We start from the raw sequence: 20,909 nt of genomic DNA, 5'->3' as shown, positions 1-20,909 counted from the left end.
AGATAAACATGTCTTGACGCTTTGTTAATATTGTTATAATATTGTTCACTTGACATTCTTGTCAATAAAGCTTATTGAATTGAATGTGAGAGTAAGAGGTTGGTGTCAGAGAAGCTGAGTGACATTTAAAGCATGATTTCTAAAACTATAGGGAGTTAGGATTTCAGAGTTTATACAGTATAACTGGATGACTCACCAATACAGCGATGGCACTCACATACCCTCTCTCTCTCTCTCTCTCTCTCTCTCTCTCTCTCTCTCACACACACACACATTCCAGTTCCCCTTCTACACAATCAGAAGTCGTGTTTTTAGCAGGGTTGTGAAGTTCGGGGTTTCTAAAGTTACATCACCCTTCTTCTTCCTTGACCTCATCCTCCCCCTTCACCTCTGACCTCCCTCACCCCTCGTCATGTTCCTCACCTCTGACCTCCCTCACCCCTCGTCATGTTCCTCACCTCTGACCTCCCTCACCCCTCGTCATGTTCCTCACCTCTGACCTCCATCACCCCTCGTCATGTTCCTCACCTCTGACCTCCCTCACCCCTCGTCATGTTCCTCACCTCTGACCTCCCTCACCCCTCCCTGACCTCTGACCTCCCTCATCCCCAGTGTTGCCCTCTGTCCTGTTTCACGCTGGTATCTCTCTAAGCCCCGCCCTCTGTCCTGTTTCACGCTGGTATCTCTCTAAGCCCCGCCCTCTGTCCCGTTTCACGCTGGTATCCCTCTAAGCCCCGCCCTCTGTCCCGTTTCACGCTGGTATCCCTCTAAGCCCCGCCCTCTGTCCCGTTTCACGCTGGTATCCCTCTAAGCCCCGCCCTCTGTCCCGTTTCACGCTGGTATCCCTCTAAGCCCCGCCCTCTGTCCCGTTTCACGCTGGTATCCCTCTAAGCCCCGCCCTCTGTCCCGTTTCACGCTGGTATCCCTCTAAGCCCCGCCCTCTGTCCCGTTTCACGCTGGTATCCCTCTAAGCCCCGCCCTCTGCCAGCCAGCCTTTCAAATGAAAATGCAAATCCAGAGCTTTGCTGTGACCAGATAACAAAACAGATAATCAACGCCCTTAAATCACTCTCTGCAGGGTGCTGCCAGCGCAGCTTTATTAAACTAACAGACTGAGGTTGTTGAATGACTGAGGAGAGTGAGTCACAGCTGCCCCCGCGTTCCGTCCTCCTCTGCCCCGCCTTACTGAGGGCAAAGCTCCTCCTCGGCCCCGCCTTACTGAGGGCAAAGCTCCTCCTCCGCCCCGCCTTAATGAGGGCAAAGCTCCTCCTCCGCCCCGCTTACTGAGGGCAAAGCTCCTCCTCCGCCCCGCCTTACTGAGGGCAATGCTGCTGGTGTCACCAAACACCACAGAGCGACTCGACAACTCTGCTGTGGACTGACAGACAGTCAGGCGGCCATGTTGGAGCTTCGCCTGGGGACAGACACACACACACACACACACATACACACACACACACATACACACACACACACACACACACACACACACACACACACACACACAGAGGCAGGCAGACAGGATCTGTCCATCACTACTATGGCCCATGTCATATCTATACATCCAGTCAGTAATGGCTTGACAAAGCACATGGACTACTATTGATTAAACAAGCATGTGCTTCACCTTCATTGTAGCCTATCTGCTCAAACCACTAACATCTGTGAAAGTTGATCATCACAAAGATTTGTTTATTTTTTTAGATAATAGGGAAGCGAATGTACAAAAACAGTTTAACACAAAACAAAACAGACGCAAAAGGAAAACAACAAACAACAATAGTAAATATTGTTCTTCATCGTCTATCAATATTCATAGGCTGTGCTCAATTACTTAACAATTATGTGAAGGTGATTCCAAAGGTCATGAAAGACTCTTCTATAAGCTCCCGCTGTCAGCCTCGTGCTTGGGCAGGCGTGTTGTTGTGTTGTTGTTGTGTTGAGGGGGGTCGGGGGCTGGTGGTTGGGCAGGCGTGTGTTGTGTTGTTGTTGTGTTGTTGTTGTGTTGGGGGGGTCGGGGGCTGGTGGTTGGGCAGGCGTGTTGTTGTGTTGTTGTTGTGTTGTTGTTGTTGTGTTGGGGGGGTCGGGGGCTGGTGGTTGGGCAGGCGTGTTGTTGTGTTGTTGTTGTGTTGTTGTTGTTGTGTTGGGGGGGTCGGGGGCTGGTGGTTGGGCAGGCGTGTGTTGTGTTGTTGTTGTGTTGTTGTTGTGTTGGGGGGTCGGGGGCTGGTGGTTGGGCAGGCGTGTGTTTTGTTGTTGTTGTGTTGTTGTTGTGTTGGGGGGTCGGGGGCTGGTGGTTGGGCAGGCGTGTGTTGTGTTGTTGTTGTGTTGTTGTTGTGTTGGGGGGTCGGGGGCTGGTGGTTGGGCAGGCGTGTGTTGTGTTGTTGTTGTGTTGGGGGGTCGGGGGCTGGTGGTTGGGCAGGCGTGTGTTGTGTTGTTATTGTGTTGTTGTTGTGTTGGGGGGTCGGGGGCTGGTGGTTGGGCAGGCGTGTGTTGTGTTGTTGTTGTGTTGGGGGGTCGGGGGCTGGTGGTTGGGCAGGCGTGTGTTGTGTTGTTGTTGTGTTGTTGTTGTGTTGGGGGGTCGGGGGCTGGTGGTTGGGCAGGCGTGTGTTGTGTTGTTGTTGTGTTGGGGGGTAGGGGGGTCGCTGCAGTCCCTCCCTGCCAGATTCCATCCAAACTGTCCAACTAGAAGTACCTGTCTTTCATTAAGCAAGGCCTTAGATGTGTGGTTCTCTTCGTCCTCATTCTGACCTGTGTGTTGTCATACCAGCTACTGAGTGGACAAAACCAGGGGGCAGAAACTTGTAGCCTACTTGAGTTAATCAATGAGTTTATGACCACACAACCCAAATGTATCTGTTGTATCTGTTTCATTGTTTTTATTACTATTAACTGTAAGGCTAATGAGCCAAAACATTAACATTTTACTCCCTTATGTTTGTAACAAATAAAATAATCTTTACTGGTTGATGCACCAAAACTGACAGTTAAGTTCAAAAGAAATCCAGCCAAGAATCTCACTATCACAGCAATAGCAGGACCCAACGCTGTACGCCCTTGTGATGGTCTCAGGCGTGAAACAGATGGAGGTGTTAATTAAAAGTCATGAAAAAGATAACTGCCTGGTCCAGAACCATAAATTACAATAAAGCTCCAAGGACTGAGTAGACAATAACACACGGACCCCGCCAGGGGGCGACAGTGATCCACACTGACTGACGTGTTCAACCAGGCCAATGTGCGCACGGTTACAGTGTGGAGTTATCAGGTTCATTTTCTGTGTCATTGAGTAGTGTTACATTGGATAAAATAACACTGAAACTCACTGAAAATGAGCCAAGAAATTATTATATTGAAACTTAGGTTGAGACATTGAGACAGGGCATGTTAGCCTATGCTTGGAACCTGAATAGTGAGTCGTAAAAAATAGAAATGTGGTTATAAAAATGGCATGTCCAATCCATAGACAACATACAACCTAGTGTTGATTGATTTAGTCACATCAGGTAGGCCTAGCCTACTGTAGCCTACTCTCGTTAAATAAATGTAAATATACTGTAGTCTCGCGATGTTATCTGCTGATTATTGGGTTATGTATCCAAATGCATGAAATGAATAGGTCAATATAATGTAAATAGAAATATAAACGAATATACGCCGAATACCCCCAGTCCCATGGCTCTATGTAGTCCTGTCTGGTTCACATGATGGAAGATGTATTGCGTTTATTCCGTGAGGTCAATTGTTCCCCGTTGTGATCAAATTCTCAGAGGAGGTGTAAATGTATGGTACTTTTTCAGCAGGGATAATTAATGCGGACCTAATTAGGCGTATCCATTTCCATTACGTTCATGTGGAATTCACCGGTTTCAACGAGCAACATTCATTTTCGGGACATAGGATATTAGGATGTTTTTTTTTTTTTTACCATCTACAATTATCTTGTAGCCTATAGAAAAAATTAATCCCAAAGTGTCCGGGAGCGCTACTGTGGGCAGCGGGGGAGCGCGGGTGAATGGAGGTCAGGAGGACCGAGTGCGCGTGTGTTTGAGGAGGGGAGAGGAGGACAGACAGCGCGAGCCCAGCCAGACGCCTTCAAAAATGGCGTCTTCACAGGAAAATGACTAAAAATATAAAAACGAGGCCTACTCTCTTTTGACAGTCTTTGTTGATTTTCATCACTATTCACCTTTTCATAGATCGCGGTATACCGTCGTTGAATTTGTTTTCTGAAGCTAGAAGAGCAGGAAGGAGAGTAGCAAAGCTTTAAAAATAGCAAACCAGTTTTATTTTGATGCGTCGACAGGGGCTAGCTAGCATCTGCTAGCCCAGAACCATTTCAGGGTGGGAAGAAGGGCTTTTGCATGGCGGAAAAAGCACGATTTTTGGTTGCGGAGAATCGTTCTGTTTTTATGCTAAGAATATTTTGCAACAAACGTTACCTATCCGTAGCAATCTTTCCAATCTCGCTAATTGCTGTGTAGCAAAGTAAAGAGGGGGAGGAGGCGGAGGACGCGATAGCTCGCTAGCTATCAGATGTTTATCATCCATTTATCCATATCCGCGGAAAACGTTATCATGGTCGTGCACGGTGTCGTTACAGATTTGCATTCGTGGAAATGATAATCGGAGAAAGTGTAGGCAAGGAGAAAGAGTGATTTCGGAGGTGTTTCGAGTCCTACACCCCCAACCCCCCCTCCCCTCTCTCTGCTTCATCCAGCCTTCTCCTCCCTCCCTCCATTTCGCTTTCAACATGCTGTTTTCCACTGCTGGGGACTCGCTTATGAAACGGGGGAAATAGTCTTAAAACCGATCACGGGGTAGACGGATTCCCCCCTACGATCTGCTACAGATCCGACTCCTCGTCGCTTTCGTCCCCGTCAGACGCGCCTGATCCATGGATAGAAACTACCCGGGAGCGGGGTTCGGGGATCTGGGTGCGGGAGCAGGATGGAGCTACGAGAGATCGGCCAAAGCAAGGTAAACCACCGATTCAGACAATGTGTTCAGTGTCGTATATCGTATTGTTGGTAGCCTGCTGCTTGTAGCTCGTATCTGAACAAATGGTTCATTTATTTTCACGAAACCCATCATCAGTATGCGTTCACGTCTAGCTACGCATCGCCCAGGTTGTTGTCGGCCAGGGTCTTGCATGGTGCTACTGGATTATAACAAACACAGATCCAGCAGTGTGTCGGGGTGGGCGGGGTGGGGAGAGAGAGGGGCTCTTGGAAATGCATGGAATGCGATTGACAGACCTACTGCGTGGTTTAGGTAGACAGGGAGGTGTGGTGGTGGTGGTGGTGGGGGTTGGGGAAAGAAACACCGATGGGGGGATGGGAGCATATGTCTGGATCATTTAGAGGAATTATTATCATTGTGCCATATAGGCTACATGGCTTTGTCATGTCGACTGGCCTTTCCTAATCTCGGTAGATTCACATTTAATTGAAAACTGCCTTTTATTAAACTGATTTTACGTTCGGCCTCCTGTACGGATGCATTTGTAATAATACCACATCAGCCTTCACGATTGATTTCAAAGTAACCGGGGGTTTTACGGTCACTAGCGAGCTGTGTTGTTACAATGTAATATTTTCTGTGCAGATCCGTGTGAGCTAGACTGTAGCTAAACTACCATTTCCGAATGTCAAACCGCAACACCAGATCATTCATCAACAAACGCACCGGCTACCAACAACCTATTTTGCATGATTATATTTCACTGCATTTGCATTTTTCCTTATGCAAAAATGTTTATCATTGTGCCAAGCAAGCAAAATGGAGAAAAACCCCCAATAATTTAATGCATTGATACCACAAGCGTACTACTCTAGCATAGCATAACTAGCTATAACATGATTGATATTGAATTGAGGATTTTTACAGGCTACGCTGTCGTCTACAAACAATTAAGATGGCATGAGGCTGTTTGTCAGGATGTGTCAAGATTGTGACGGGCTTAAACCCATAAAAGCTTCAGTCAGTCTGGGTGTATAATGTTATGCGAAGCTGCAAGCCGAGGCCTTGGAGCAGCCCGCTGCCCTGCTAGCCTAGCTGCGGCCTCGGAGCTAACGCTAACGTGTTGTATCCGCGCCGCCCTGCTAGCCTAGCTGCTGTCTCGGTGCTAACTCTAACGCGTTGTATCCGCGCTGCCCTGCTAGCCTAGCTGCTGGCTCGGAGCTAACGTTAGCGTGTCGTATCCGCGCTGCTCTGCAGATGAACTGGTTGGATTGAAATACCAATGCGATATTAAAACCTGTAATTCAAACGCTGCATATTGATTAAACACACATTTAACTCGTCTACGACTATATGAGGTAGACGCTGCGTCGTCTGCTGGCTGTGCTAGTTAGCACGGCTAGTTGGCTACCGTAGCTAGCATACCCTCTGTGCCCAACAGAACAGACCCGATCTGCAGCCCTGTGCTACTGTAGCATAATTAGCAAGTCATCTCACTAATTGCCTGCGTAAACAATTTATAAATGTTACCACCATGCCAACAGACAGTTCCGTAGGTTAAGCCAGCTAAATGAATCAGATATTTTTTAATGATTTTTCCAAACCCACCTATTGAAATACATTGTATAATAAACATTTTAAATATATGCACGCCCTGTTTGTCTGTTATAGTTTCATCATCTATATGCTTTTAGTGATATTAATTAGCATAATGCAATCGAATATATTTAGATATTTACTCTGATGTATAATTTATAGATGCCCTTGCACCCTGTTTCTGGTCAGATGCAGTGTTTTAATTCTACCTGACCAGCAGGATTTTCCTTAATTGCTACAAACCAACCATGAGTGGTGATCTGAAAAATTAATGGCCTTTTTCATGTGTTTCTCTGAATGTGCCCAACGATGCATCAAAAGGGCTGTGATTAGAGCGCGCAAACACGCTGGGCTACTTATGGACCAGCACCATTATAACAGAAACAGGCCGCCTCATTCGTTTCTACTCCAGGCCATCTTTTCAGGGGAAATAAATTAATATGCAAATTATCGCTGATGTTAATTTATCAATGACACTACCCCCCCCCCCCCCCCCCCAGCTTGGTGTATGGAAGCTCCAGATCGTCCCACCCGGAGTCGGAGCTGCTCCACCGGCAGGCCTACGGCACCCCCCACCCCCTGCAGGGCTACGCCACCAATCACCACCCGGGCAGCTCTGGCCAGGGCGGGGCGTGGGGAGCGGCGGGACGCAGTTTGGGTGAGAGGAAATGACACGTTACCCCCCTGTCCCCTGTCAGGAGGGATGCTGTGATTGGCTGGAGTTGTGTGTGACAGCGGTGCACCGGGGCCTTGGGTTGTAGTCACTGACAGCAACGTACGTTAGTCTATTGATTTTAAGCGTCTTGGAAGTCTGTTGTATATTATGAAAAACCCTCTTGTCGTCTACAAATGTGCTGGCCTAGTTTTAACGTCTATAATAGGAGCATCGTTGTGGGGACCTGGTGCATCGTCCACGCCTCCTTCATGACGTCATCACCCCAGATCCCCAGACACAGTGATTCAGTGTGATTGTAAATCTGTGAACATCAAGGTGTGTCTCCTAGGTATGCATGGTTGTGAAGGTATGCGACCTGGCATCCCTAACCTGCTGTTGTTCCCTGTGTTGGTTGGTGTGGATCAGGCCTCTCCGGGCTGTTTGACACGGGGCTGCACCACGCCAGCCCCTCGGGGCCCGACGCCTCCGTCATGAACCTGATCTCTGCCCTGGAGTCCCGCGGCCCCCAGCCGCCCCCCTCCGCCTCCTCCCTCCTCTCGCAGTTCCGCACCCCGTCCTGGCAGACAGGTGGGTGGTGATGTGTGTGTGTGTGTGTGTGTGTGTGTGTGACGTTTTCGGGCACGGGCGGGGGACACGCACGCCAGTCTGCGGCGCCTCCCTCCCCCGTGTCGGTCGGGAGAGCACGCTGTCGATATTTCCCGTCGTGTGTTTGACATCACGGCAGTGTGGCGCATTCCGTTAGCGATGGTCCGTCTCCTGTTCTTTTTTATGATCAGAGTTGTTTGTGTGCTGCCATTACGGAGCGGTCCAGTCAGCAGAACCAGCGCCGTAGTGGCTCATTTCCCTGCCGAGTTCTGACAGATGGGCGATGGATCTTGAACGATGATGGTGTTTTTTTTCCCCCCCCCTTCTCTCGACAGCGATGCACACCCCGGCGCCGGCCGAGCTGTTCATCTCCGGCGCCGGCTCCTTCCCCTCCTCCTCCGCCCTGTCGGCCTATCAGCACCCGGCCTCCTTCTCCGGCCGCTCCTTCCCCTCGGTGGCGCCCTCCCTCTCCCTCCAGGACACGCCCACCTTCAGCCCCACCTCCAACGGCCTGCTCTCCCCCCACGACCCCCTGCTCCACATCAAGGCGCCCTCGCAGTCCGGCCTGGGCTTCGACCGCCTCCTCTCCTCGCAGGGCGCCGCCGCCGCCTACCGCGGAGGCCAGGACCCCGGCGCCGCCGCGTCCTCGGCGCAGGCGTCCTCGGCGCGCCACCTCCAGTCCCACCAGTTCAACCTGCTGTCGTCCCAGCTGCAGGACCAGTCGTCCCAGCTGTACAACGCGTCCGTGTTCTCCTCGGCCCAGCAGGCCCAGTCCGCCTCGGCGCAGGAGAGGGCGGTCCCGCGGCAGGACAGCGTCATCAAGCACTACCAGCGGCCGGCGCAGAGCGCCCAGTCGCAGCTGTCCTCGTCGGCGGCGGCGGCCGCGGCGGCGCACTCGCTGCAGCACTACCTCAGCTGCGGCGGCGGTGCCGGCGCCGGCTACCAGCAGATCGCCACCCACCACCGCCACGCCGGGCTGTCCTGCAGCCCCCTGGGGGAGCAGAGCCCGTCGTCGGACCACAAGGCCTCGTCACGGACCGAGCAGTACCGGCCCATCATCCAGCCCGCGTACCCCTCGGCGGCGTCGTCGTCCTCGGCGGCGGCGGGGGGGAAGGGCTCCAAGAGCAGCGGCGGCGGCGGCTCCAGCAGCGGCTACTCCTCGGCCAACTCCGCCTCCTCCTCCTCGCGGACGCCGCACACGCCCCCCTCCGCCTCCTCCGCCTCCTCCACCTCGTCCTCTTCCTCCTCCGCCTCGGGGGCGCACCCCTCCAACGCCATCCCGGCGGCCGCCGGCTCCGGCTCCGCCCCCTCCAGGCAGCAGCCCCCGCCGCAGGCCGCGCCCCCGCCCCCGGCCCCCCCCCAGCAGCAGCAGCAGCAGGCCCCGCCTACCTCGTCCACATCCGGCCCCCAGTCCCTCTCCAAGTCCTGCCTCTCCGGCTACGGGTCCCCCGTGGCCCAGGTGAAGACCCCCACCGCCGCCCTCACGGGCCAGACCCCGCCCCGGCAGCAGACCCAGTCCTACTCCCCCAACCAGCCGCCCGCGCCCCACCTCCCGCAGTCCTACGGCGGCTTCAGCTCCCCTCAAGCCCAGGACCTGAGCTCCGCCGGTGGGGGCGGCGGCGGCGGCGGGGGGAAAGGCTACGGGAGCCTGGGCGGGCGGAGCCAGTCGTTTTCAGCCGACGTTTACGCAGCCGACTCCGCCTACGGCTCCCTCCCGTCCTCCCTGGGCGGGGCCGGGAGTCCGTCGCTAGGCTACGGCGCCCCGGGCCACTCTCCCGCCCTTTTGAGGTCGGGCGGCGGCGGCGGGTCGTCCGGAGACGGATCTTCCGGAGGCGGCAACGCGGGAAGCGGGAACTCCGGTTCGGGAGGAGGCGGCGGAGGAGGAGGAGCTGGGAGCAGTATGGCCAATGAGAGAGGCGGAGGAGGAGGAGGCGGGTCTTACCACATCCCCGACTCCAGCCCCTCCCCGTCTGGGAACTCTGGGATCGTCCGTCCGGGGCTCCACTCCCCCGTGCCCAGCTGCCCCAGCCAGTCCCCCGGGGGCGCGGCCTCCAACAAGTACATCTCCTCCGTGCTCTCCCCCACCTTCATGGGCTCTCCGCAGGGCTACCCCGACGCCAGGGCCCCCCGGGCCCCACAACCCCAACCCTACCACCCCTCCTCCTCCTCCTCCTCCAAGGCCAAGTCCGACGCCTCCATGCTGGGGGTGGGCGGCTCCCAGAGGTCCCAGGAGGAGGTGGACGACGACGACGACTTCCTGATCCAGCACCTGCTCCAGGCGCAGGCCAGCCCCGCCCCCCAGGCGGCTCACCACCACTCCCAGCAGCCCCAGCAGCAGGCGGCCAATCAGCAGCAGCCGCAGCCGCCGACCCAGTCCGTCCCCTCCGACGCCGGCAAGGTAACAGCTGATCGCTTTGAGCACCCTGTCTATACAGTAGACAACTGACTACTGTACACTCGGTCACTTGGATCAACACCTGACAACACTTGAACACCATTAATACCAATTAACACCAACATTAATACGATGGACAACAGGGTTTTTCTGGGTCAGAATGAGGCGGAGGTGGTACCTTGTGGTACCAAGTGGGGAAGTGGGGATCTGGGGGTCCTCCCCCAGGAAATTTGGGGCATCAAAAGCTTCATTTCCTGCATTCTGGTGAATTTTCTATGCACTAATGTGTGCTTTATTAGCTTGTCTGCCTAATTATATTAGCCTACATAATCTGACTCAATTGTGTTTATTTATTTCTAAATAGCAAACAGCCTATAACATTTGTGAGGGAATATCAAGGCACTGTGACTATAATGTAGGTTGTCAGGCCAAACATGAACACAGTAGACCTGAGGTTTTATGTAAATGAATGGAGAAGAGGCTCCACACTCCCATAGAGAAAGCATTGTCTGTTCAATAACCAGAGCTTGAGAACTTGAGCTCAAGGTGCTAGATGCATTCATGAAGTCGAGAGCTTTGTCCCAGTCTAAATCTTGTGTTTCTGCGATCCATCAGGTTACTGGATGGCTTTTTTATCAGTCATGGGAGGAAAAATGTGGTTTTCACCGCTACCACGAACGACACCGCATGAGTGTGTAACTAGCGAATCATCTGAATGGAAAAAAGGTCACATCAGAACACTTCTGGGCAGCGGTTTAGCTCAGGAGGTAGAGCGGGTCGTTCAGTGATCGTAGGGTCGGTGGTTCGAATCCCGGCTTCTCCTGACTACCTGTCGAAGTGTCCTTGGGCAAGACACTGAACCCCAAAATTGCTCCCAATGAGCAGGCAAGCGCCTTGCATGGCAGCTGCCGCCATTGGTGTGTGAATGGCGCTCCGGGCCAGTGTAACAACTGGATGGGGAGCGCGTTACAAACGCAGTACCTATACCTATGTGCTCCCAATTAGATTTCAAGGTCGCACAGATTACATGTTTACAAAATAAATCAATGGAAAACAAAAAATGAGTACCCACTAAAATGTGTGCAGATTGGCAGGTCTTAGTGTTTTTTTGTCGAGAGCTGGAGGCGGCCGCCTCGTAATTCTCTATGCAGGAAAAACTCTGGAAAATAACAACTGACTCTGCCTATTCAGTAGACAACAACTGACTCTGCACAACTGTAACTGTAAAATAAATAACTATGTTATTTAATTGCACTACCTACTGTATATTACATTACATTAGTCTTTTAGCTGATGCTTTTATCCAAAGCACTTTACAATAATTGCATTTAGGGTAAGGAAAGTCACTATACTACTACTTGTCAGAACTCACAAGTGCATCTCCTTCCTAAAACAAGTGACTAAGAGCATAATCTAGTGCTGAAGGCAAAATGCAAGAATAGCAAACTAAAATGCAATAGGTGCTTAAGAGGGAGGATTCTGATAGTATTTCTTGAAGAGGTGAGTTTTGAGCTTGCGAAGAAGGATGGGCTCTGCTGTCCTGACATCAGTGGGCAGTTCGTTCCACCACTGCGGGGCCACAGGACAGAGAAGAGCCGTGACCGCGTCGATCGACCGCAGAGGCCTCAGAGTGACGGGGCAACTAGTCGGCCCGAGGTAGCAGAGCGTAGCGGTCGGGAGGGGGTGTAGGGCTTGACCATGGCCTTGAGGTAGGTATAGCCAGGGAGGCAGTGTAGGGAACGGAGGAGGGACGTTGTGTGGGAGAACTTGGGGTGGTTGAACACCAGGCGAGCAGCAGCTTTCTGGACAAGCTCCAGAGGTTTAATGGCTGACGCCGGCGCCCCAGCGAGGAGGGAGTTGCAGTAGTCCAGGCGGGAGATGACCAGAGACTGGATGAGCACCTGCGGTCATTTAGTCCTGATGTTGTAGAGCAGGAAACTGCAAGAGCTTGTAATGGATGTGATATGCGCGAGAGTTGGTCATCCAGGGTCACACCCAGATCCCTCTCAGTCTGAGAGTGTGACGGAGCCCAGAGATGTAGGGTAGGGACACAAAGGAGAGGACCCAGGACACAGGCTGAGAAGATACTGTAAGGACAAGTAATGACGAGAATTCCAATGTACCTTTACTGGTTTTATACGGCAGGAATAAACGTGTCTATTGTTTCTATTCTATTTGAAGGGGCTGTCCTACGAGATGAGCAAGAGCTCGGAGGAGAGGTACCACCCACACAGCGTCATCCGCACCCACAGCGCCACCTCCAACGCCGGGGCGGGGTCAGCGGGGCCGGGGGCCGGCCTGGACAGCCAACTGGAGATGTCGCTGAAGAAACAACAACAACAACATCAACAACAACAACAACAGCACCATCAACAGCAACAGCAGCAACGGAACGACCGAAACGTCAACGTGGGGAGTAGCAGGAACGCCGGAGGGCGGGGCAGAACCGAGCAAGCTCCCCCCCACCCCCAACTCCATCACCACGACAGCCTGGGTTCGGTGGTCCACTACAGGCGGGGGGATCCGTACTCCCAGCATGCCCTGGGGCCCCAGCAGCACTCGTCCCACCCCCAGCAGCAGCAGCACGTGTCCTCACACGCCCACCTACAGTCCCTCGGCCAGATGGAGCTCCAGAAGAAACCGCAGGAGCGCCAGGAGATGGCCTACCCGCGGAAGACTCCGGAAGTCCAACAGCCGCACGGCCAATCCCAGGCCTCGGCCTCCATGATGGACTCGCCCACGGACCAGTCCCGTCAGCCTCCGCATCTGCTCCAGTCCGTGCTGTCGCACACCACCCGCAACAAGATGGACGCCCACCAACAGCAGCAACACCACAAGATGGAGGCCCACCAACAGCAGCAGCAGCAGCAGGCCATGATGGACGGAGCCGGCGGGAGGATTGGCGGCCAGGCCAAACATCAGGCCCAGCCTCAGAGCCAGGCCTCCCAGCTGCAGCTCCAACTCCAGTCCCAGGCTTTGGAGGCCGCGACGGCGCACTACAGCGGCCATGGGCAGCAGCAGGACCAGGGCCAGTCCAAGCAGCAGCAGCAGCAGAGCTCGGTGGTGTCCTCCCTGGACATGCTGGAGCGCTCGCTCTCCCAGACCTCCAGCACCGACGGGGGGATGGAGGAGAGGAGAGGAGGAGGAGGAGGAGGAGGCGGAGGCGGCGGCAGAGGGGAGCGTCACCGACAGCAGCAGGAGCAGGAGCAGCAGCAGAGGCACGCGTCGCACCACCACCCCCAGCAGCAGCAGCACGCCGCCTCCGAGCTCCACTCCTTCCTCTCGGAGCCCGACATGGGCCTGACGCCCCCCGCACACATGCACCACCTCTCCCAGCACCACTCGCAGCACCAACAACAACAACAACAACACCACCAACAAGCCCACGCCCACCACCCTCAGCAGCACCCCCACCACATGGCCCCTCCGCCCGCCTCCTCCGAGCCCCAGCTCACCCCCCAGCAGCAGGCCCAGATGGAGCAGCAGCAGCAGCGGGCGGAGCAGCAGCACCAGTTCGACCACCAGGTGAGCCCCGGCGGCGTGGAGAAGGGAGGCCCCGCCCAGCAGAGCAGCCGCTTTGTCCCGCTGACCTCCATCTGCTTCCCGGACTCCCTGCTCCAGGACGAGGACCGCTCCTTCTTCCCGGGCATGGAGGACATGTTCTGCTCCGCCGACGACTACAAGTCCAGCTGCTCCGGCGGAGCCGGGCCGGGCCAGGAGGAGATGGGCGAGGGTCCGGGGGGGCCGGAGGGCCTGGAGGGGATGAAGGGAGTGCAGGGAGGAGGAGGAGGGGGAGGAGGAGGTGGTGGAGGCGGGCAGGGAGCCGGCGGGTACGACATGATGGGCCACCACGGCGGGGACCAGGGCTACGGCCAGTACTGCCATAGGCTGTCCGAGCCCAGCGGTAACAACCCCATGCACCTGGACCTGGACGCCCTGAAGAGCCACGAGCTGCCCTCCACGGTCAACACGGAGCAGCTGGGCCTGATCCAGTCACAGGCTCCCGGGATGGGCATGGGCACCGGTGGTGGTGGTGGTGGTGGTCCCGGCCCCAACAACAACGGCGGCGGCGGGGGGAAGCTCTCGTCCGGACTGGGAGGAACCGGCGCCGGGGGGGCGACGGGCGGGGGTCTCACCTCGCCCATCTTCTGCTCCTCCCGGCCCAAGAAGCTCCTGAAGTCCAGCTCCTTCCACCTGCTGAAGGAGCGCCGCGACCCCAACACCCTGCCCAAGAAGAGCTACGCGCAGGAGTACGACTTCGAGGACGACGAGGACAAGGCCGACCAGCCCGCCGACATCCGGCTCAACAGCCGGCGCCTGCCTGACCTCCTGCCCGACCTGGTGTCCAGCTGCAGGAAGGCGGGGGGCGGCGGCGGCGCGGGCGGGGCCCTCAGCCCGCTAATGGGCGACCTGGACTTCTACCACGCCTCCTCTGGCGGCGGCGGCGGCGGCTACCCCTCCCTCGGCCCGCCCCCCCTCCTTCCCCAGGACGGCCCCAAGAAGAGAGGCCGGAAGCCCACCAAGCCCAAGAGGGAGGGGCCCCCCAGGCCCCGGGGACGACCTCGCATCCGCCCGATGCCAGAGCCCCACACGCCCCACAGGATGATGGGAGACATGGCCGGGGGAGGAGGAGGAGGAGCAGTAGGAGGAGCAGTAGGAGGAGCAGTAGGAGGAGGAGGAGGAGGAGTAGCAGGAGTAGCAGGAGTAGGAGGAGCGGTAGGGTTCGGCGTGGACGGGAGGCGTGGCCGGGGCCGCGGGGGCCGAGGGCGAGGAGGGAGGAGGGAGGACATGTTTATGGAAATGGGAGGAGGGAAGGAGCAGGAGCCAATCCAGCACCATCACCTCCATCAACAACAGCAACAACAACAACAACAACAGCATCAACAACAACATCATCAGCTCCACCACCAGGCGCAGCAGCACCATGAGCCCATACCGCCACTGAAGGTGAGCACTGGCAGATTATAGATTTGAAGGTGAGCGCTGGCAGATTATAGACTTTGAAAACGAGCGCTGGCAGATTATAGATTTGAAGGTGAGCACTGGCAGATTATAGATTTGAAGGTGAGCGCTGGCAGATTATAGACTTTGAAAGCGAGTGCTGGCAGATTATAGACTTTGAAAGCGAGTGCTGGCAGATTATAGACTTTGAAAGCGAGTGCTGGCAGATTATAGACTTTGAAAGCGAGTGCTGGCAGATTATAGACTTTGAAAGCGAGTGCTGGCAGATTATAGACTTTGAAAGCGAGCGCTGGCAGATTATAGACTTTGAAAGCGAGCGCTGGCAGATTATAGACTTTGAAAGCGAGCGCTGGCAGATTATAGATTTGAAGGTGAGCGCTGGCAGATTATAGATTTGAAGGTGAGCGCTGGCAGATTATAGATTTGAAGGTGAGCGCTGGCAGATTATAGACTTTGAAGGTGAGCGCTGGCAGATTATAGACTTTGAAGGTGAGCGCTGGCAGATTATAGACTTTGAAGGTGAGCGCTGGCAGATTATAGACTTTGAAGGTGAGCGCTGGCAGATTACCCAGATCTTAAAATGAGCTGTAAACTTGATCAGTGCCAGATTAGACCCCTGAGGGTAATCACTGCCATATTCCAGACCTCTGAAGGTGAGCACAGCGTCAGATTATAGACCTGGAGACATACAGTAGACATTGATTCTAATTATGGATTAAAAAATATGCAAAAGTGTATGGAGCAAAATCACTGTATATTTATCTTTTTAAAGGCACAGTTCACCCAAAGTTCCCGGTTTACAGCAACAGCATTGCACGTTTGATGACGGTAGTGATTCTAAATGTGTTGCTGTACATCAGTCGGTCCAACTCTCTCTCTCTCCTTCTCTCCCTCTCTCTCTCTCTCTCTCTCTCTCGCTCCCCCTCCTTCCCTCTCTCTCTCTCTCTCTCTCTCTCTCTCTCTCTCTCTCGCTCTCTCCCACTCTCCCCCTCCTTCCCCCTCCTTCCCTCTCCTTCCCCCTCCTTCCCTCTCCTTCCCTCCCTCTCTCTCTCTCCGTGTCCCAGATCAAGCTGCCCCTCGGCGCCATGTCCTCGTCGGACGCCCTGCTGAGGACCGACTCTCTATCCGGGACGGACCCCGCCCTGTCTGATGGCTCGGTAGGCTCCGCCCCCTCGCTGGGCCTCAGCCCCGGGCCCCCGTGCGGTCCGGACCCCGGCGCCGGGGCCAGGCCCCTGGACAAGAACAAGCACAAGCACCCCATGATGAACGAGGCCGTGGACGGAGAGGGGATGGACGGACGGGTGAGGGCTTGAGTCCTGATGGTTCTCATTGGGGGGGTGATCCGCTTCCTGGGAGGGTCACAGCCAGAGGGACGCGGGGAGTCCCTGCTCATCCTTTCCATGATTGTTGATGTACTTGCAAATGAGGATGTGTGATGTAATTTTGTCTACATCAGTGAGTGATTGTCTCTCTCTCCCTCTCTCTCTCTCTTTCTCTCTCTCTCTCGCCCTCCCTCTCTCTCTCTCTCGCTGTCTCTCTTTCTCTCTCTCTCTCTCTTTCTCTCTCTCTCTCTCTCCCTCCCTCCCTCCCTCTCTCTCTCTCTCTCTCTCAGGGGGATGAGAAGGACTCTGAATCTAAGGGCGCCTTCATGGCATCGTTCCTGGACTTCCTCAAATCGGGCAAGCGACCCCCGGGACTGGACATCCCCCCCGGGATGGAGGCCGGCAACGGCGAATCCTCGCCCTGCAAACCCGGTGGACTCCGCCCCCTGTCCCCGGCCCCGCCCGCCCCCCCGCCGGCTGGGTTCGGAGAGGGCGAGGGGGGCGGCGGCCTGGCCCTGGGGAGCTGCCCCAGCCCCTGCAAGCGCCTGGACGAGGAGCTGAAGAGGAACCTGGAGACCCTGCCCTCCTTCTCCTCCGACGAGGAGGACTCCGTGGGGAAGAACCAGGACCTGCAGAAGAGCATCTCCTCCGCCATCTCCGCCCTGTACGACACGCCCCAGCTGACCTCCTCCCTGCCCCCCCCGCCCGCCCAGCAGGACCACCCCCTCACCCCCACCCTGCAGCCCCCCACCCTCAGCCCCCAGCCTGCCGCACACACCCCCCTCACACGCCCCGCCTTGGCCCAGCCCGCCGTGCTGCAGAGGGAGGACAGGGAGGAGGAGGAGGGGGAGGAGGAGGAGGAGGAGGAGGATGAGGAGGAGGAGAAAGAGGAGGAGGAGGAGAAGGAGATGGAGGAGGAGGAGCAGCCTGAATTGGAGACGATCGGTGCACCTAAATTAGAAGGTAGGTCTCTCCATGGTGAATGGTAAATGGACTGCACTTATATAGCGCTTTCATCCAAGGTGCTTAACAATAGCCTCTCATTCACACACACATTCACACACATTCACACACATTCACACACCAATGGCGGCAGCTGCCATGCAAGGTGCTAGTCTGCTCAATGGGAGCAATTTGGGGTTCAGTGTCTTTGCCCAAGGACACTTCGACATGTCGTCAGGAGGAGCCGGGATTCGAACCAGCGACCCTGCGATCATTGGACGAGCGGCTCTACCTCCTGCAGCCGCCCCCCTAGACTCAGTGTCACGCTGCCTCGCTGCTCTCCCGCTTGTCTGGGCGCGGGTCAAGGGTCAGAGTTGAAAGAGCAGGGTCTCCCCTAGGCCCCGAAACTACTAGTGTTGTGGGTCATGGATACATAGCATCGACAGTGTCGACACAGACGCGTGCGCTAAGGTGTTCCTTAGCTTAGATATCCGTGTTTTTATATCTGCGCATTTCTCCACACTGAACTGAGATGAAACAGGTGCTTGGTAAATACATATGAACGTGATTTATTTACAACATAAAAACATGGCTATTACTTGAAAAAATGACATTACCTGCAGAAAACGCGTGTGAATGCAGCAACATAGTTAGCGTAGCGTGTCAGCGTTAGAACTCTAATGGTGAAGCTGAAGATGCGGAGCGTGGACCCGGCGCCGGCCGCCATGTTGTTTTATTTCCCATCATGCCCCAGTTTAGGGTGGGATCTTAGCTCATGATTATACGTTTTGTCCGCCGCAGGCTGTGCTGGTTCTATTCTCGGACAGCAAAATCATTTCCTAATGCTGTTATAGGTACTAGGGATGAGACGGTATACCGTAAAACCATGAACCGCGGTATAAAATGTCCACGGTATTAGAACCGTGACATTCCCTGTGTTTACGGTATTACGTTTACGGTATTACACAATAATGCACTGCTGAAACTTCACATTTCAAGTTGCTTGCAACAGTTAATTTAATAATTTAATATAAGCTTGCAATTAATAAACTGAGCTTAATTGCAATAGTGTGTATTTTCCATCATGTGTGGCACTGTAGATCCTTCAAAGTAAAATACTTGTTTTTTTTTTGTGTGTTGGGGAGGTGTAATGCCGTATACCGGGAAATACCGTAAACCGTACCGTGTAACTAGATACCGTACCGTAATGCAAAAACCCATACCGTCTCATCCCTAATAGGTACACAGGAACGAGTGGTTAACAAGAAAATGACCTTTCATTTCAGTAAGATGGTCGGCTCTTTGTTTTCTATAACATTCAAGGATATAAACAATTTTTTTTCCCATTCCAGCTTCCCACCCAGAACCCCCCGTGAGCCCCGCCCCTCCCTCTGCCCCCGCCTCCCCCGCCCCCTCCTCCTCCCCCTCCCCCTCTCACTCCCCCCTACCCCCCCTCTCCCTCCCCTCACCCCTCCCATCTCACGACGACCCCCAACAACAACAACAACAGAAGTCTCCACGCCCCAGCCCCCTCCCTCCCTCTGCTCCCTCTCCTCCGCCTCCCGCCCCCCTCCCTCCCTCCTCCTCCCCTCCTCCCCCTTCCTCCTCTCCCCCTCCCCCTCCCTCTCCCTCCTCCTCCTCCCCCCCTCCCCCCGCCCCCTCCTCCGCGCCCCCGGACTCCCCCCAGGCCTCCCCCGAGCCCCCCGCCTCCCCGGAGCGCGGCCGGCCGGCCCGCCAGCTCAGCTCGCTGCACCTGGCCAGGAAGCAGCGCGACGCCGCCGTCGTGGGCGAGAGCGAGGAGGGAGAGAGCGAGAGTGGCGGCGAGGGCATCTTCCGCGAGAGGGACGAGTTTGTGGTGCGCGTGGAGGACATCCGCACGCTGAAGGTGTGTGTGTGTGTGTGTGTGTGTGTGTGTGTGTGTGTGTGTGTGTGTGTGTGTGTGTGTGTGTGTGTGTGTGTGTGTGTGTGTGTGTGTGTGTGTGTGTGTTTGTGCACATGCATGTGGAGGACATCCGGACGCTGAAGGTGCGTGTGTGTGTGCACGTGCACATGCACATGCATGTACGCAGACTGGGCTCCCTTGCAAACTAGATCTTTGTCTCAATGGGACCCACTGCTTATGTGTGTGTGTGTTCATGGTTGAAAATGCCCAAAATAGACATCCCTAGACATAAAATAATCTTTAGTTGGATCACAATCACCCCTTAGTGACGCTAGGCTACTCGCGCACAGAAAATCCTTCCCATTTACCTCAGAGGACGCTCGCTACTACAGTCGAGTACAGTCGCGCTACTACAGTCGACACCTGTAAAAAAGGCAATTTATTATTTTGGCCGGTAAAAAATATACTTGGCCGGTGGATTTTTTCATCTACCAGTCCCCTTGGCAGGTGAGCCAAAAAGTTAATTTTCAGCCCTGCTCTCAAGGATGAACTCCTTAGATCGTGGGGGTCTAAGTTCAAGGTCACTGTGACCTCACAAAATGTGTTTTTGACCTGATGAACACAATATCTCAAAGGCTTAACGGAATTTGTTCATATTTGGGTAAAATGTCCAGTTGGACTCAAGGATTAACTGATTACATTGTGGGGGTCAAAGGTCAAGGGTCACTGACCTCACAAAAGGTGTTTTTGGCCTGCTGAACACGATATCTCAAGAACGGCTTGACAGAATTTGTACATATTTGGCCAAATGTCCAGTTGGACTTAATTAGATTAATTCGATTTTGGTATTCAAATGTCAAAGGTCAAGGTCACCGTGACATCACAAAAGGCACTTTTGAACGCTAATGCTAGCTAGCAAAGTTATTCCTAATGATAATGCTAATGCTAGCTAGCTAACGCTAATTCTAACACTAATGCTAGCTTTAGCTAGCTAGCATTAGCATTAGCATTAGCATTAGAGTTAGCATTAGCATTAGCATTAGGGTTAGGTTAGCAGTTAGTTAGGGTTAGTTAGGATAAATGCAACTGGCATTGTTGGACGGAGGCATTTAGCTGCTACGCGGTTTTTCTAGTCTTTGTTTAGAAAGATTAAAAACTATGATAACCATTCACCATCCACACCATAACTGTGTGTGTGTGTGTGTGTGTGTGTGTGTGTGTGTGTGTGTGTGTGTGTGTGTGTGTGTGTGTGTGTGTGTGTGTGTGTGCGTGTGCGTGCGCAGCTGGCGTTGCAGACGGGCCGTGAGCCTCCTCCCATCTGGAGGGTTCAGAAGGCTCTGCTGCAGAAGTTCAGCCCCGAGATCAAAGATGGACAGAGACAGTTCTGTGCCACTAGCAACGTGAGTCCCTCACCCCAGCCTGCCTGTCTGTCTGCCTGCCTGTCTGCCTGCCTGTGTGTCTTTCTGTCTGTCTGTCTTTCTGTCTTTCTGTCTGTCTGTCTGTCTGTCTATCTGTCTGTCTGTGTGCCTGTCTGCCTGTCTGCCTGTCTGTCTGTCTGTCTGTCTGTCTGTCTGCCTGTCTGCCTGCCTG

The 20,909-nt window shown here is 54.6% G+C and overlaps 1 protein-coding gene across 1 annotated transcript in view; it reads left to right on the top strand.

Moving 5' to 3' along the window:
* Positions 1-4,077: 4,077 nt before the first annotated feature.
* Positions 4,078-20,909, top strand: part of prr12a (proline rich 12a) — a gene marked incomplete at its 3' end in the record, with an annotated part of 25,249 nt that continues 8,417 nt past the window's right edge. The window contains exons 1-9 of the mRNA XM_084456347.1: positions 4,078-4,977; positions 7,056-7,213; positions 7,637-7,798; positions 8,152-10,214; positions 12,393-15,158; positions 16,238-16,474; positions 16,786-17,458; positions 18,790-19,322; positions 20,603-20,719. Of these exons, the coding sequence (XP_084312473.1) occupies positions 4,895-4,977; positions 7,056-7,213; positions 7,637-7,798; positions 8,152-10,214; positions 12,393-15,158; positions 16,238-16,474; positions 16,786-17,458; positions 18,790-19,322; positions 20,603-20,719 (6,792 nt within the window). The 5' untranslated portion in view covers positions 4,078-4,894. The remainder of the gene's footprint in view (positions 4,978-7,055; positions 7,214-7,636; positions 7,799-8,151; positions 10,215-12,392; positions 15,159-16,237; positions 16,475-16,785; positions 17,459-18,789; positions 19,323-20,602; positions 20,720-20,909) is intronic.

The sequence above is a fragment of the Borostomias antarcticus genome (genome assembly GCF_949987555.1).
Source record: "Borostomias antarcticus genome assembly, chromosome: 22".
Classification (NCBI taxonomy): domain Eukaryota; kingdom Metazoa; phylum Chordata; class Actinopteri; order Stomiiformes; family Stomiidae; genus Borostomias; species Borostomias antarcticus.
This window is presented reverse-complemented; position numbering and strand designations above follow the sequence as displayed.